Source organism: Schistocerca nitens, chromosome 4 (assembly GCF_023898315.1).
Source record: "Schistocerca nitens isolate TAMUIC-IGC-003100 chromosome 4, iqSchNite1.1, whole genome shotgun sequence".
NCBI classification, from domain to species: domain Eukaryota; kingdom Metazoa; phylum Arthropoda; class Insecta; order Orthoptera; family Acrididae; genus Schistocerca; species Schistocerca nitens.
Window position 1 is genome coordinate 402,224,202 of NC_064617.1, and position 14,936 is coordinate 402,239,137.

At 40.6% G+C, this 14,936-nt stretch overlaps 1 protein-coding gene across 1 annotated transcript in view; it reads right to left on the reverse strand.

Moving 5' to 3' along the window:
- Positions 1-14,936, reverse strand: part of LOC126251761 (solute carrier family 22 member 7-like) — a 166,632-nt gene that overhangs the window by 53,199 nt on the left and 98,497 nt on the right. Inside the window, exons 4-5 of the mRNA XM_049952376.1 lie at positions 14,595-14,752; positions 5,986-6,154 (exon numbers count right to left, since the gene is read on the reverse strand). Of these exons, the coding sequence (XP_049808333.1) occupies positions 5,986-6,154; positions 14,595-14,752 (327 nt within the window). The remainder of the gene's footprint in view (positions 1-5,985; positions 6,155-14,594; positions 14,753-14,936) is intronic.

Sequence of the window (14,936 nt, forward strand, 5' to 3'; positions counted from 1 at the left end):
GCAATTCAAAAACTTATGTCGCTGATATTAGTGGCATTGGGTACAGGTTTCACACACTTGGCCTTCACTTGAACAGTCTAGGGAAGGAAATTGTGACCCAGAAATTACTGGAATAAATCAAGATGCACCTACAAATATCTGCAACACAAACAGCAGTATCAGTAAAATCACCAAAGCCAGTTTTAGCAAGTACAATACAAATGACAGCACCACCACCACCACCACCACCAGAAGAAGAAACAGCAATAACAACTAAACCTACATCAACAGCAGAAAAACCATCAGTAGCTGAGGAAAAATGAACATCAGCCCCACCTCCAGCACAAACAGTGTCAGTAAAAAAAGTAAACACAGTCACTGTACAAGAAACCATGTAACTAACAGCACAAACAGCAGCAGCCAATGAACTTCCCACAACAGTAGCAGCTGATCAACACTACCTGAGGAGGATCCAAAGGCTAGGTACAGCTGCTTCACTTAGTGATGATTTATTCTGGCACCAAACAAAGAAAAGGAAGAGATTGTGACAAATCAGCCTGAAAAATTGCACCTAAGTGTCAAAAATCAGCAACAAAGCAGCAGTTCACCATGTATTGACAAAACAAAAAATACTTACAAAACTTTCAAGATAGTGAGTCAAAACATTCCGTGTCTCAAGAATAAAGTGTTAGAATTAGAAGTCACCATAAACAACTTTGTAGATATCGCCTGTATTTGTCTATTAGAATAGTGGTACAGGGTCAGTGAATTAAGTCTTATAAATATAAATGATTAATGGAAAATCTCATATAAAGACGTGAAACAAATACTAACAAAGAGATAGAGGGGCTGGCCAGAACTTACCTCAGCTCAGTACAGCCGATAGATAACACAAAACAGAACAGAAAATTTACATTCCTAGCTTTCGGAACTTTGTTCCTTCATTAGGGAGGAGAGTGGGGAAAAAAGGGAAGAAGGGAAAGTGGATTCAGTTACTCACAACCCAGGTTATGAAGCAACAGGGAAAGGTAAAAAGGAAGGGTAGCAAGGGTGGAGGCATGGTTGTCAGAGGGAAGCGGAAGATATTCTACTGTTAAGTACTGTGCCAGCTTCAAACCAAAGAGGATGCATACAGAAGTAAAGAGGTATATAGTATAAAGATACACACAACTATGTAGGATGAAAAGATGCGTGAATGGCTAAAGAGGAGAGGGAAAAAGAAGAAGACTGAAGAGTAAATGGGAGTGAGGTTGGTTAATGTAGATTCAGTCCAAGGGGACATTTCAGGAATTCCTCACATCCAGTGATGCCTCACAGTCCTCCTTTAAGAACATCCCGACAACCCCCAACATCACCCCAGCTGAATCCCATGCCATTAAAGAGCTGAAAACAGACCGCTCTATTGTCATCCCCCCGGCGGATAAAGGCTCCACAACTGTGGTACTTGACCGTGTGGAGTATGTGGCAGAAGGACTGCATCAATTCTCCGACACCTCAACCTACAAAGCTGTTACCCAGGATCCCATTTCCTCCATCCAGACTGAGCTGCAGAAAATCCTCAAAATACAAGGTCCCTCACAAGGCCTCACAACAGCTTCCATAGACCTACTCACTCCACCTGAGCCATGTATCCCTACCTTCTACCTATTACCCAAAATCCACAAAGAGAACCATCCTGGCCGTCCAATTGTGGCAGGCTTCAAGGCCCCAACAGAACGTATCTCAGCTCTGGTAGACCAACACCTCCAACCTATCACCTGCAGACTCCCATCCTACATCAAAGACACAAACCACTTCCTAGAACGGCTCAAATCCATTCCCACTCCCCTCCCACCTGAAACCTTTCTTGTCACCATAGATGCTACATCCCTTTGCACAAACATCCCACATACCCATGGTCTCTCTGCCCTTGAACACTACCTCTCCCAATGCCCACCCAAAGATCTTCCAAAAACCTCGTTCCTTATCACACTTACCGACTTCATCCTCACCCATAATTACTTCACTTTTGAAGGCCAGACCACAAACAAATCAGGGGAACGGCCATGGGAACCAGGATGGCTCCATCCTATGCCAACCTCTTCATGGGCTGCATGGAGGAGGCTTTCCTGAAGATCAACAGCTGCTTCCCCTGGCCTGGTATAGGTTTATAGATGACATCTTTGTGGTCTGGACTCATGGTGAAGCAGCACTGCTTAATTTCCTCCATAACCTCAACTACTTTTCTAGTTTGAATTTCACCTGGTCCTTCTTCAAAACCCAAGCCACCTTCCTGGATGTTGACCTTCATCTTCTTGAAGCTCACATCCACACCTCTGTCCACATCAAACCCACAAACAAACAACAGTACCTTCACTTTGATAGCTGCCATCCATTCCACATCAAACGCTCCCTTCCCTACAGCCTAGTTATTCGTGGTAAACATATCCTAACCCTGTAACTGACCCCGCTGAAAAACCTGCCTCATGCATCCCCCCCACAACCACCTACTCCAGCCCCGCTACTGGTAAAACATACACAATTCAAGGCAGAGCCACATGTGAAACAAGACGTCATTTATCAGCTGACATGCCTGCACTGCACAGCCTTTTACATCGGGATGATGACAACTAAACTGGCTGAGCACATGAACGGGCACAGACGAACTGTTTGACTAGGAGATGTCCAATACCCAGTAGCGGAGCATGCCGTCCATCATAATTCTAGGGACCTAGGAACCTGCTACAACGTACATGCTATTTGGCTTCTCCCACCCAACACCAGTCCCTCGGAACTGCGGAGATGGGAACTTGCACTCCAACACATCCTTTCATCCTGCCATCCCCCTGGACTGAACCTACGTTAACCAACCTCACTTCCATTTACTCTTCAGTCTTCTTTTTCCCTCTCCTCTTTAGCCATTCACGCATCTTTTCATCCTACATAGTTGTGTTTATCTTTATACTATATACCTCTTTACTTCTGTATGCATCCTCTTTGGTTTGAAGCTGGCACAGTACTTAACAGTAGAATATCTTTCGCTTCCCTCTGACAACCAAGCCTCCATCCTTGCTACCCTCCCTGTTTACCTTTCCCTGTTTCTTCATAACCTGGGTTGAGAGTAACTTAATCCACTTTCCCTTCTTCCCTTTTTTCCCCTCTCTCCTTCCTGATGAAGGAACAAAGTTCCGAAAGCTAGGAATGTAAATTTTCTGTTCTGTTTTGTGTTATCTATCGGCTGTACTGAGCTGAGGTAAGTTCTGGCCAGCCCCTCTATCTCTTGGTTCTTATAAATATAAGCAATTTTGAATGAGCATCTCATTATTTCCACAGTGTTTGTAAAAATAGTGGGTATGTATATACACTAGGGATGGGCTGCAGTATAAGGTTAGATCAGAAACATACCATCTAAATATTTAGAAACATTTTGAATCATGTGCCACAGACCTAAAATCTGAGGAGAAGTGTAAAAATCTAAATGTCATGTCAATGTACAGGTCACCACTAGGTGACAAAAACATTTTTTTAAAATTTTGAAGCAGTGCTAAACATTTTGTATAACAATGAAGTGAACTTCTTATGTGGGGTTTTTAAGATCAACCTGTTAATTGAAAATGAAGAAAAAAAGACATATTTTGAGTATCCTAAACAGCTTTCACATGAAACCACACTTCATGGACCCCACTAGGATAACAGTCATCTTCATCCCTATTAGATAATATGTTTACAAATATCAAAAATGATGTTACCGAGGCATAAAATATAAACTTAGGTCTTTCAGACCACAACACACTAGTAACATGCATAAATTCTTCTGTACCTGAGGTTGTTAAATACAAGTGGGAATATAAAAGGCACTTCTACTCAGAAAAGTGTAATCTTTTTATTCAGTTGTTAGCAAAAGAAACCTGGAAAGATGTATACTGAAAATCATCAGCTGATGAATCATTCAATGCATTTTATATTACTTTCATGTCCATATTTCAGTTGTGTTTTCCAATGCAACTGACAAGAATTTATGTCATGTCAAGAAACAGCTGCCAGTAGATAATACCTGCTATAAGAGTATCCAGTAAAAAGCTAAAACTTCTCAATCAACTGAGAAAAGACAACCAAGACGAACACTTTGTAGAATATGTTAAGACATATAAGAAAATTTATAAGAAAGTAATTAAAACAGCCAAGACAATGCACAATGACAAAGTAATCATAGAGACAGCAAACATGTCAAAATCAATATCGAATACAGTGAAAAAGGAAACAAACAAAAGTGTTAAAAAGCAAGATGACATTGTATTAAAAGATGATCATGGTGTGTTACTCAGAAATGGTACCAGAACTCTAGAAAATTACATAAATGACTATTTCATAAACACTCCAGTCAATCTGAGTAAAAATTTTGCTAGTAAGAGTAGTAGCACAGTTCAAAGAGAGCAAAGTGGTAACTCAATATTGCTATGTCCCACAATAAATTATAATTTCTTAAGATAATAAAAACAATGAAGAATAAAATGCCCTCTGGCACTGAAGAGGTACCAGGTTCAGTCATAATTAAATGTGCTACTGTCATAGCAGAACCACTCTCACGTATCATAAGCATATCATTAACAGAAGTGGCATTCCCACAAAGATTAAAAATTTCAAAAATAAAACCATTATACAAAAAGGGTAATATATATGAAGTGGGAAACTATAGACCAATAGCTTCGTTATCTGTATTTTCAAAAATTATAGAGACTGACATGAAAAATATATTTACAAATTACCTCAAAAAATTCAATCTCTTGTCTGTAAAGCAAGATGGTTTTCACAAAGGCATGAATACAGAAACAGCAATTACCCAATTCATTGAAAAACACTGTAATAGGACTTGACAGAAATAACAGTACAGTAGGAATAAACTTTGACTTATCAAAGGCATTTGATACTGTTGATCATGATATCTTCCTAGACAAACTAGAAGCTATAGGTATACGAGGAGTTGCATTAAAATGGAAAGCCCACATTCTCTACCTCACTAACAATTTAAGCTCTGCTCGCTTTGCATTATGCATAATTAGTACTATGTTTAGTAGAGTGTGTAGCAGAACTGTCTTCTTTGCTTACATCCATTCTGCTATCACCTACTGCCTAACCTTCTGTAGTCATAATAAGGCAAACATGAAAACCATCTTCATCTTACAAAAACGAGCTATTACAATAATTTCAAACAGTACAAGGCTAACACCTTCCAAACAGTTATTTCAACACCTAAATATTCTACCTTACTATGGCTGTATATAAAAAAAGTGTTGTTAATATAAAAATGCACATTGATAATTATAAAACCAACTCAGATCTTCAGTCCTACAATTCAAGAAGGTGCAATGGAATCCACATAAAAAGAGTAAACAAGGCTTTAACACAAAAACAAACCAACATTCAGGGTACTACTTTGTACAACAAACTTCCAACTCAGCTAACAGAAATAAAAACATTGTCTACATTCAAGGAAGCAATATTTAAATTCTTAATGACCAACTGCTATTATAGTATAAATGAATATCTGCAGTAACCTTGTAGCAAGTAACTACATTCATTTACTGTATGTTAATAGTACCATAAATCAAATGCTTGCCACAGCCTCAATATTAATTTTTCTGAACAAAAGCATTAAAGCAATTATTTACTCATAACATATTTCATGTAAAAGGCCCCAAACAAAAGTGTTAAGTCAATTACTTACTTGTAATGTATTTCATGTAAAAGATCCTTCTCATAATTTTATATTATTACAGTAATAAAAGCTGTATTGGCCAAAAATATTGTCATGGGTACAATGAACCATTGCATTATGTAGGAAACTGTACACAATTATCTTATTTTCATTATACTATGTTATTTGATGAAATCCATACAATGTACATCATTGCTGGATGAATAAAGTACTACCTACTCCTACTCCTGTTTTTCAGTCATCGGCCTCAAAACCATACAAATACCTTGAACTGTACATTACTTTCATTCTTATCATAGATTAGAACCTACCTCATAAGGAATATTGGAACAAATAAGGGGAGAGTTGCTGCCAGGATAAAGTAGACCCAGTTCCTAAGCACCCAGGCTAATAGTGCCATAGTAATGGTTCCTATACAGTAACTGAAAAATGACAAGAAGTTGACAGTTGAACGATGTCTCACATCGGTCAGCTCAATTCCTGAAAACAAAAAAAGGAAAGTGATTTATGAAATACCTCTTTATGAAACAAGTGCCTCTGTTGTTATCTCAGATATCTTTTCAGATACTCCTTACAAGTAAAGTCCCGTCACACTACTGAAACCAAAACCCTGGTTCTCCATGTGGAAGTCAAACATACTAAAGATCTCACAACTTGTATGACAGTTTTAATGAAGTCAATGTAAATTTGCTGTATTTGATTGTGTAAATTGTATTGTGGCACTAAAAGTTTCATGAATTTAAGAATTTTATTACAAATATTGTGCAAGGTGTCTTTGTATTTTAGTGTTAACATATTTTCTCTATTAATGAGCAAAATGTTTTGTTAAAATGTTAAAAACAAAAGACAGGAAATACTACAATAGGTTCCTATGAATTATTGAAATAAGTTTTCAATGGTTTCAGAGAGTACAGAAATTCTTTTGGTATAAATTAATATAGAAACAATGAATACATTAGAAAGTAAACAAATATCCATGTAGTAAAAGTAACAGGATATAGAAAGTATGCTTCCTCAGACAGATTAAATAACTGACTTTTATAATTCATTAATTCACACATTTTCTACTGTAAATGGTGTCATGAAGGAGGGTCTTCAGGCATGGGTGGATCCAGGGTTCGGCTCTGGAGTGGGTAACAGGTCACTCTGTTTGTCGCTGTCTTCAATCCACTCCTCCCCTCCTCACAAATATAGCCTGTCATTACTAATTCTTAAACTGCCATTGATGTGAACAGTTTCAATAATGATAAAGTTATCTTTTTTAATATAACAGTAGTCAATTGATTAAATGCCATAACATACATAAAGTACTACACATGGGTTGTACATTCTGTAATCCATTGCCATTTTGAAGACTTTTACCTTCCACACTGCTCTGTTTTACTGAAGCTACCCTGAAATTTGATAATGATAAAGTCTGTTAAAAAAGTAGCAGGAATTTTGCTATTTTGCATGCCGTATTAAACTGATTTGCCCAATTTTTTCATTGTTGTTTTGAACATGAATGAAAAATATATGTGCAGAGTTAATCTTGTTGGATATTTAATCTGTTGAGAGCTGTCAGAAAATTTAAATGTGTCCTAGTAATATCAGCAATTACTTATTTTGTATAAACATCGACCAGAGAATTTGTATTAAATTTTGGTATTAGAACAGAATAAAGTGCAGCAAAGTTTTAGAAATGTTTAATATTGCCTTTGGTGAACCTCCTATGAACAAGGTTTCATGGGTGATGTAAGCATTTGGAAGGAGGCCATGAAATCATTTAAGAAGAGAGCACTGGACATCCCAGAACATCATTAGATGATGATATCATAGAAAAAGTGAAAAATGATTTTGAACAACTGCCAACCCACAATCAGAGAAGTTGCTGATGTGGTTGGTATATCCCTTCCAGCACAGTTTTTTTTTTTTTTTTTTTTTTTTTTTTTTTTTTTTTTTTTTTTTTTTTTTTTAGACTACAGTTACATCAGGAGTGACTTTTAAAATCCACTTCCCTGTCCTAAACCAAGTACACTGACACAGTAGATGTCACCGATGTTTACCCAACATATCAATTGGTTGTGTCTATGTGCAGCAGAAGAACATGCTAGCTACACATGTATTTTTTCCTTTTTGGGGAAGCACTCCACCTTGTGTTCTGGGTGAATTCTGGAACACGGACATGCCATTAGGAACTGACTGCACTCTTTCCATTGTACTAAAACTATCTTTTCATTACTTTGAAGAAGCTGTATTGATTCTCAGATCACCACTGAAATGCTGAAGTAACATATAATTCATATCATTTTTGCTACTTCATACATTTTTGTCAGTACTGATGCAGAAATAAAGAAATCTTCAGAAAAATAATGAAATTGGTAACGTATAGCACTTTTTTGCATCACTGGAATCTGAAGGAAAAATACCAGTATGTGAAGAACACCAAAATATTTAAAAAAAATCATAGAATAAACAAACATGCATGTCACCTCAGTATTGTAAGCATCTACAGAAAGAAAACTTATGAAATATCATATTAAGTACTTTGTCAACAATGCCACATGCTGTGATGAGTGTGTAGATGGCCACTGAAGGCTGGAAACATCCATAAATTGTATATCAATTTTGTTTTGCAATACCTAAAAATTCGACCACAAACTGAAGCATTAAAGTAATTACATAAAGGAAAGAACCCTTAGAATATTTCAAACAATGAAAAATCCAAATGTCACACTATTTTTTTTATTTGTGTGTGTGTGTGTGTGTGTGTGTGTGTGTGTGTGTGTGTAAACTAATTTTGGCTGCCATCATTTTGAGAGGAATTAATAATTTGCTCAGTAGAGGGGTGAATATTAAAAAGATTAATGTGTGAATGGATCATGTTCTTGGTGTTGGTCTTGACACATACAAATACAGAAAAGCCTTGTGTTATAATAGCTGAGGCTGCACCAGGTTAGGAAACACCTGGGGCAAAAAGAAAGCAGCCACTTCTGTGGCCAACCCCCCTTTGATCTGCACCTTTCTTCAGGAAAGTGAAACAAGTCAAGCTATACACTAACAGAAAGAAACAGCCACGCACTGCAGACAACTTCTATTCGCTATACCAACAATAAAATAATACTAACATTAATCTGTCCATACCGGTATTCATTTCTGATCAGTGATATTGATATTCAGAGAAAGTCAGTGAGTATGCTCTTACACTGCTCACCAACAGTTTTTGTCCCATACTTCAAAGGATTTTTTTTAATGGAACACTAGCAGTTTTTTGTAATTAGAGGAGCCAAAATATGTTTATTATCAAAATTATAGTTAAGCAGAATTTATAGCCCTCAGCCTATTGGGAATTTATTTTTATCTCAAGATTTTTGGATGTGAACTAGCCATTTTACCCTAAAATATAGTTAATGAGTGAATGTATCGGGACATAGATGTAAGATGTAAAGTACCTGAAGAGACTTTTGCAAGTTTTTCTCCTATCAACTTTATACAATATGCTTACAGCACACTTCTGTGAAATAGATACTTTTCTACTTTAACTGCACTGTCTCTGTAAGATTACACCATCAGATAATCATAATTGAATATATGCAAAAAAAGAGTCAACAATTATGTCTGCAGGTCAAAAAAATGACAGAAAATTTCTAATTGTGAGACAGACAGCACTGAGACTGTTGGTTAACTTATCCAGATACTGGTGCCACCACAGTTTATGATCCCTCTAGATGCCAAAGAACTTCACACATGAAGCATTATCCAGTGTGCATCCACATGTTTCAAACTGCATAATGTGAGTCTTTGTAAGATTAAGGGCTAAGCTGTCTGCTGCAAATCACTTGTAAGAATGATTCATTATTCCCATGGCTGTGTCTGGTATCTGTGAGTTTGGCTCTTCATGAGCATGCAGTTGTAATGAGTGAAGACCACAGTTTAATCATTACCAATGTCCTGCATAAGTCATTTATGTCAATACAAAAGGTGAACAAAGCACCAAACTTTCAGGACAGTACTTAATGTTTCCTCACACCAAAGTACGATTTGACTCATATAGTCTCACTTGTAAATTGACCCTTAGATTTATATTTTTAAGCCTTTATGCTATCTACAAAATGGAATGCCTTCATGACATATTAGATACACCATGTGATAGAAAGTATCCGGACACCCACAAAATCACACATTTTTCATATTAGGTGCATTGTGCTGCCACCTACTGCGAGGTACTTCACATCAGCGACCTCAGTAGTCAATAGACATCATGAGAGAGCAGAATGGAGTGCTCTGCGGAACTCATGGACTTTGAATGTGGTCAGGTGACTGGGTGTCACTTGTGTCATATATCTGTATCGGAGATTTTCACACTCACAAACATCCCTAGGTCCACTCTTTCCAATGTGATAGTTCCGTGGAAATGTGAAGGGACACCTACAGCATGAAAGCATACAGGCCAACCTCATCTGTTGACACACAAATTGCTGACAGTTGAAGAGGGTCATAATGTGTAATAGGCAGACATCTATCCAGACCATCACACAGGAATTCCTAACTGCATCAGAATCCACTTAAAGTACTACGACAGTTAGGCAGGAGGTGAGAAAACTTTGATTTCATGGTCGAGCAGCTGCTCATAAGCCACACATCATGCCAGTAAATGCATAACAATGCTTCACTTGGTGTAAGGAGTGTAAACATTGGACTATTGAACAGTGGGGAAAATGTTGTGTGGAGTGACGAATTAAAGTACACAATGTGGCGGTCCGATGGCAGGGTGTGGGTATGGCGAATGCCTGGTGAACATCATCTGCCAGCATGTGTAGTGCCAACAGTGAAATTTGTAGGCAGTGGTGTTATGGTGTGGTCATGTTTTTCATGGAGAGGGCTTGCACCCCTTGTTGTTTTGCATGGTACTATCACATCACAGGCCTACACTGATATTTTAAGCACCTTCTTGCTTCCCACTATTGAAGAGCAATTCGGGGATGGCAATTGCATCTTTCAACATGATCAAGCACCTGTTCATAATGCACAGCCTGTAGTAGAGTGGTTACATGACAATAACATCCCTGCAAATGGACTGGCCTGCACAGAGTCCTGACCTGAACCCTACAGAACACCTTTGTGATGTTTTGGAATGCTGACTTCATGCCAGACCTCACTGACTGACATTGATACCTCTCCTCAGTGCAGTGATCTGTGAAGAGTGGGTTGTCATTCCCCAAGAAACCTTCCAGCACCTGATTGAACGTTTGCCTGTGAGAGGGGAAGCTGTCATCGAAGCTAAGGGTGGGCCAACATCATACTGAGTTCCAGCATTACCAATGGAGGATGCCATGAGCTCTTAACTCATTTCCAGCCAGGTGTCCAGATACTTTTGATCACATAGTGTACCAATATGATTTGTAATACCCCTACTAGAAATTTATGATCCACACAATCAATTTGGTGGATATAAAGCGGATCTGGAAGTTGAGAATGAAGGATGAATGTAGTAGGAAGGTTGGAAAGAGGATCAGGAGTAGAGTCATGACTGAGCTTAGAACAAAAGACATGAATGTAGCAGGGAAAGAGAGAATCTTCAGCAATAGCAGTATAGAGCTTCAGGAGCAGCACCCAAGTGGCAGTGCACAAGGCTTCAAAGGGGGAGGGTTGGTGAACACTTGAGCAGCAGCACAGATTGCCTTAGAGAGGTGAGGGGAGGGGAGGGGGGGGGCATGAGGCATGAGTGGCACAGACAGCTTTGGAGGAGGGCCCCACCTTAGTGAGTGCATGGATTGCCTTGTGGGGGCCCAGCTGAGCAGCAGGACAGCTGGCTTCAAAAGGGGGTCCTGCTCAAATGGTGGAACAGTCAGACTCAGAGGGGGAGGGGAAGGAGCCACCCGAGCAGAAACGCAAATTGTTTTGATTGGGGAGAGGGGGAGGTAGGAGGGCGATGAGTCATGTGAATGAGAGTGCTGGGGACTTTGGTTGGAGGGTGTGGCACAAGCTGAATGCTGCTGCAGATAGCTTCAGATAGAGAAAGCCAGAGCAGGTGTGCAGAGGGCTTCAGGTTCAGACAGCCCAAGAGGCAGCACATCGTTTTGGAAAGGGGGACTGCACCTGGCCACAGCACAGAGTGCTTCTGGGGAAGCTATGCCCAAACAGTAATGCAGTGGGTTTCTGGGGATTCAGCTCATGTGACAACACTGAGCATTTGAGGCGCACACTGAGTGGCAGTACAGAGGACTTTAGAGTGCAACAGCCAAGTGACAGCACAGAATGTGTCCAGGGACAGCAGCAAAGTATCAGTCAGAAGGTTTTGTAGGGAGGAGAAAGGGAGAAGGGGTGTGCCTCAGCTGTGTTGAACAAGGTTTCAGGGTAGTGTAATTTGAGTGGCAGGAAAGCGAAACTCTGTATGCCAACCAGGAGCAGTGATGAGAGTTTTGGGAGGTGCAGTCCAAATGGCTGCACAGAGGGATTTTGGGGGGGGGGGGGGGGGAGAGCTGGGTGCACTGCACACAGCAGTGGCACAAAAGGTCTCAGGCAAAGGTCGTGAGTGGTGGCACAGAGGGCTTTGTGAGAACAACACTTTAGCAACAGTAATGAGAGCTCTGAGGGTGGTGTGCAAGTAGTGCTACAGATAGCTATGGCAGGTGGAGCACAAGTGGTAGCACAGAGTAGCAGGAAATGTATGAGAATCAGTAAAGGAGGCTTTGTAGAGAGGGCAGCACTCAAGTGGAGTTCAAGAGAACTCTGTGTGGCACCATTACAGTGGCAGTATGGAAGGCTACAGGAGGTACACAAATCAAGTGGCAAGCAGTGCACATCAGGTGGAGCACATTCCAATTTGCACAACAAGTGGGCTGCTGGGAGATTGCACCTGAGTGATTGCATGTAGTGATTTGTGGGGGACAACACATGTGGAGAGAAGAGGGATTAGGTGGGGGCTGCATATGATTAATGAGAGAGGGGGCTTTTGGAGCCACAGATTGAGTAGTGGCATGGAATAATTTGGCACTAAAGAATCTGACTGTGAACACTGGTATTTGCAGGGGCAGTGGGTAGAGGGATTTTGGGGAGCTGCACCTAAGCAGCAGTTCAAGTGACTTCTGGAGGCAGGAGCACAGATCAAGTTGTGTTGAGTAGGGTTTTATATCCAGTGCAGAAAGTTTTGTGGGTAGCAACTTCAGCAGTGGTGTGTGAGCACATACCAGCACCTGAGCACAGAGGGCTTGGTGTTGCAGTGCTCAAATAATGGTGTGAAGTGCTTCTGGGTGAGGAAAGGTGGTGCCCAAGAAACTAAACACAGGTTTCAAGGTTCTGTGCCTGAGAGATGGTGCAAAGGGCTTTGAGGGGCCACATCCAAAGACAGTGGAAGGGCTTTGGGATGCCATGCCCTAGCAGTGCAAGAGAGGGTTAGGTGGGCAGCAACTGAGTCTTGGGACAGAGAGATTGGGGGGAACAGCACTCTTGTGGCAATGCAGTGGACTTAGAGTGTAACAGTGGAAACGGATTCAGAGGATGGTGACACAGAAGACTTCAGAGAGCAGCATGTAAGCCAAGGCACATAGGGCTTCGTGGTCAAAACGTGTAAATAATGTTGCAAAAGGCTCCAGGAAAGCCAGTCCAAGCAGCAGTCATGAGGACTGGTTTGAGGAGGACAGTGGTGCAGAGAACCTTGGTTGGAGTAATTCAAGTGGCAGTGCACAGCGATTTGCTGGGCTGCACCATAATTGGGGTGCCAAAGTGATGGTGCTGGTGGCTTCGGTGAAGCACTGCTTGAATGATGGCGCATAGGGCTTCAAGAGGGCCACAGATCTAGTGGCAACACAAAGAGCTTAGGGAGGATAGCTGGGCTAGGAACAAAGTGAACTGCTTCATGGTAATGCTGCAGGGGTACTGCACAGTGCTTTAGTGGGTGAGGGGGTGGAAGGGCGGGATGCAGTCCAAGAGTCCAAGCTGTGGCACAGAGGGCTCTAAGGGGAATGCAACCTGAGTAAAGGTGCAAGGATTTTGGGAGTTTTTCCCAAAGCAATGTCACAGATGGCTTCAGGATTGCCAAACTATGGGCAATCACTTGAGAGGCAGCACAGGAAAGATTGGATGGGTCTAACAGCAGAGGTGGTACAGATATCTCAGGAGGACAGCTCTCAAGTGGTGGGCAGATGGGTTTAGGGGATGGGTTTGGCACCTGAGCAAAAGCACAAAAGGCTTCAAGGCAGCAGTGAATGGCACAGCAGAGGACATTGGGAGGGTAGCAAGCAAGATTTTTTGAGGCAGTGCATGAGTGGTAGGGCAGAGATATTTGGGGGGTCAGACTGATTTAGAGCCACAATTCAAGCTGAGCAGGAATGCAGAGATGCTCTGAGACTGACAGGTAAGTGTCTGCCAGGAAGAATTTGGAGGTGTCACCTGAGCCACAGCAACAAGGGTTTCCAGGATGAGCCAGAGCAGTGGCACAGAGGGCTTTGAGAGAGTGGTGTCCAATTAATCACGAGCATCCTTGGTATTGAGTGTGACCCCAGTGTAATCTGTCAGACTATTTTAATATTTGATCCTTATCTTGAAGATAGAATCCAGGTTATGGTGTTCCATTCAAATGAAGGAGGTAGTCTACATAGACACCTATATCACCTATTTTCTGCTATCTAGAGATAATGCACAGTTAATTATTATTTTTGACACTGTGTCAAAAACTTTTATTTCAAGTCACATCATTTGCACTGTGACATGAAAACTTTTGTGTTAGAATTTACAATCACTTTTGGAGTGTCTATGACCCCCTATAAATAGTCTTGTTTATTATAAACATAAGAAATCAGTACATGTGAGATTTACCCTTATAGTCTGAAGTGTGTGTGTGTGTGTGTGTGTGTGTGTGTGAGAGAGACAGACAGACAGACAGACAGACAGACAGAGAGAGAGAGAGAGAGAGAGAGAGAGAGATGCAATGAAGACTTACCCAGAGCTAGAGCTGAGTCAGTGCTAGGCAATCCTGCAGCCTCTGCCATTACAGAGAAAAAAATGTACAGTGGGAACACAGATGAAGAAACAGTCAACATAGTTCTGGAAACTGCTATCATTCCTGTACTCACAAGGTATTGCTTTCTCCGTCCAAATCTGCAGAACATGAAATGTAAGCAGCTATTATGTGACATTCCCAGTAAATTACATGAAACAAAGAATTAGGCATAATTTGACTATGGGCAAGGATTGGAAAGTTCTCTCTTTTCAGTAAGGGTACTGACAAAATGATGGAATGTTTTCATATTTTCAAAATTCCTCCTCACAATTCTGTTATGTC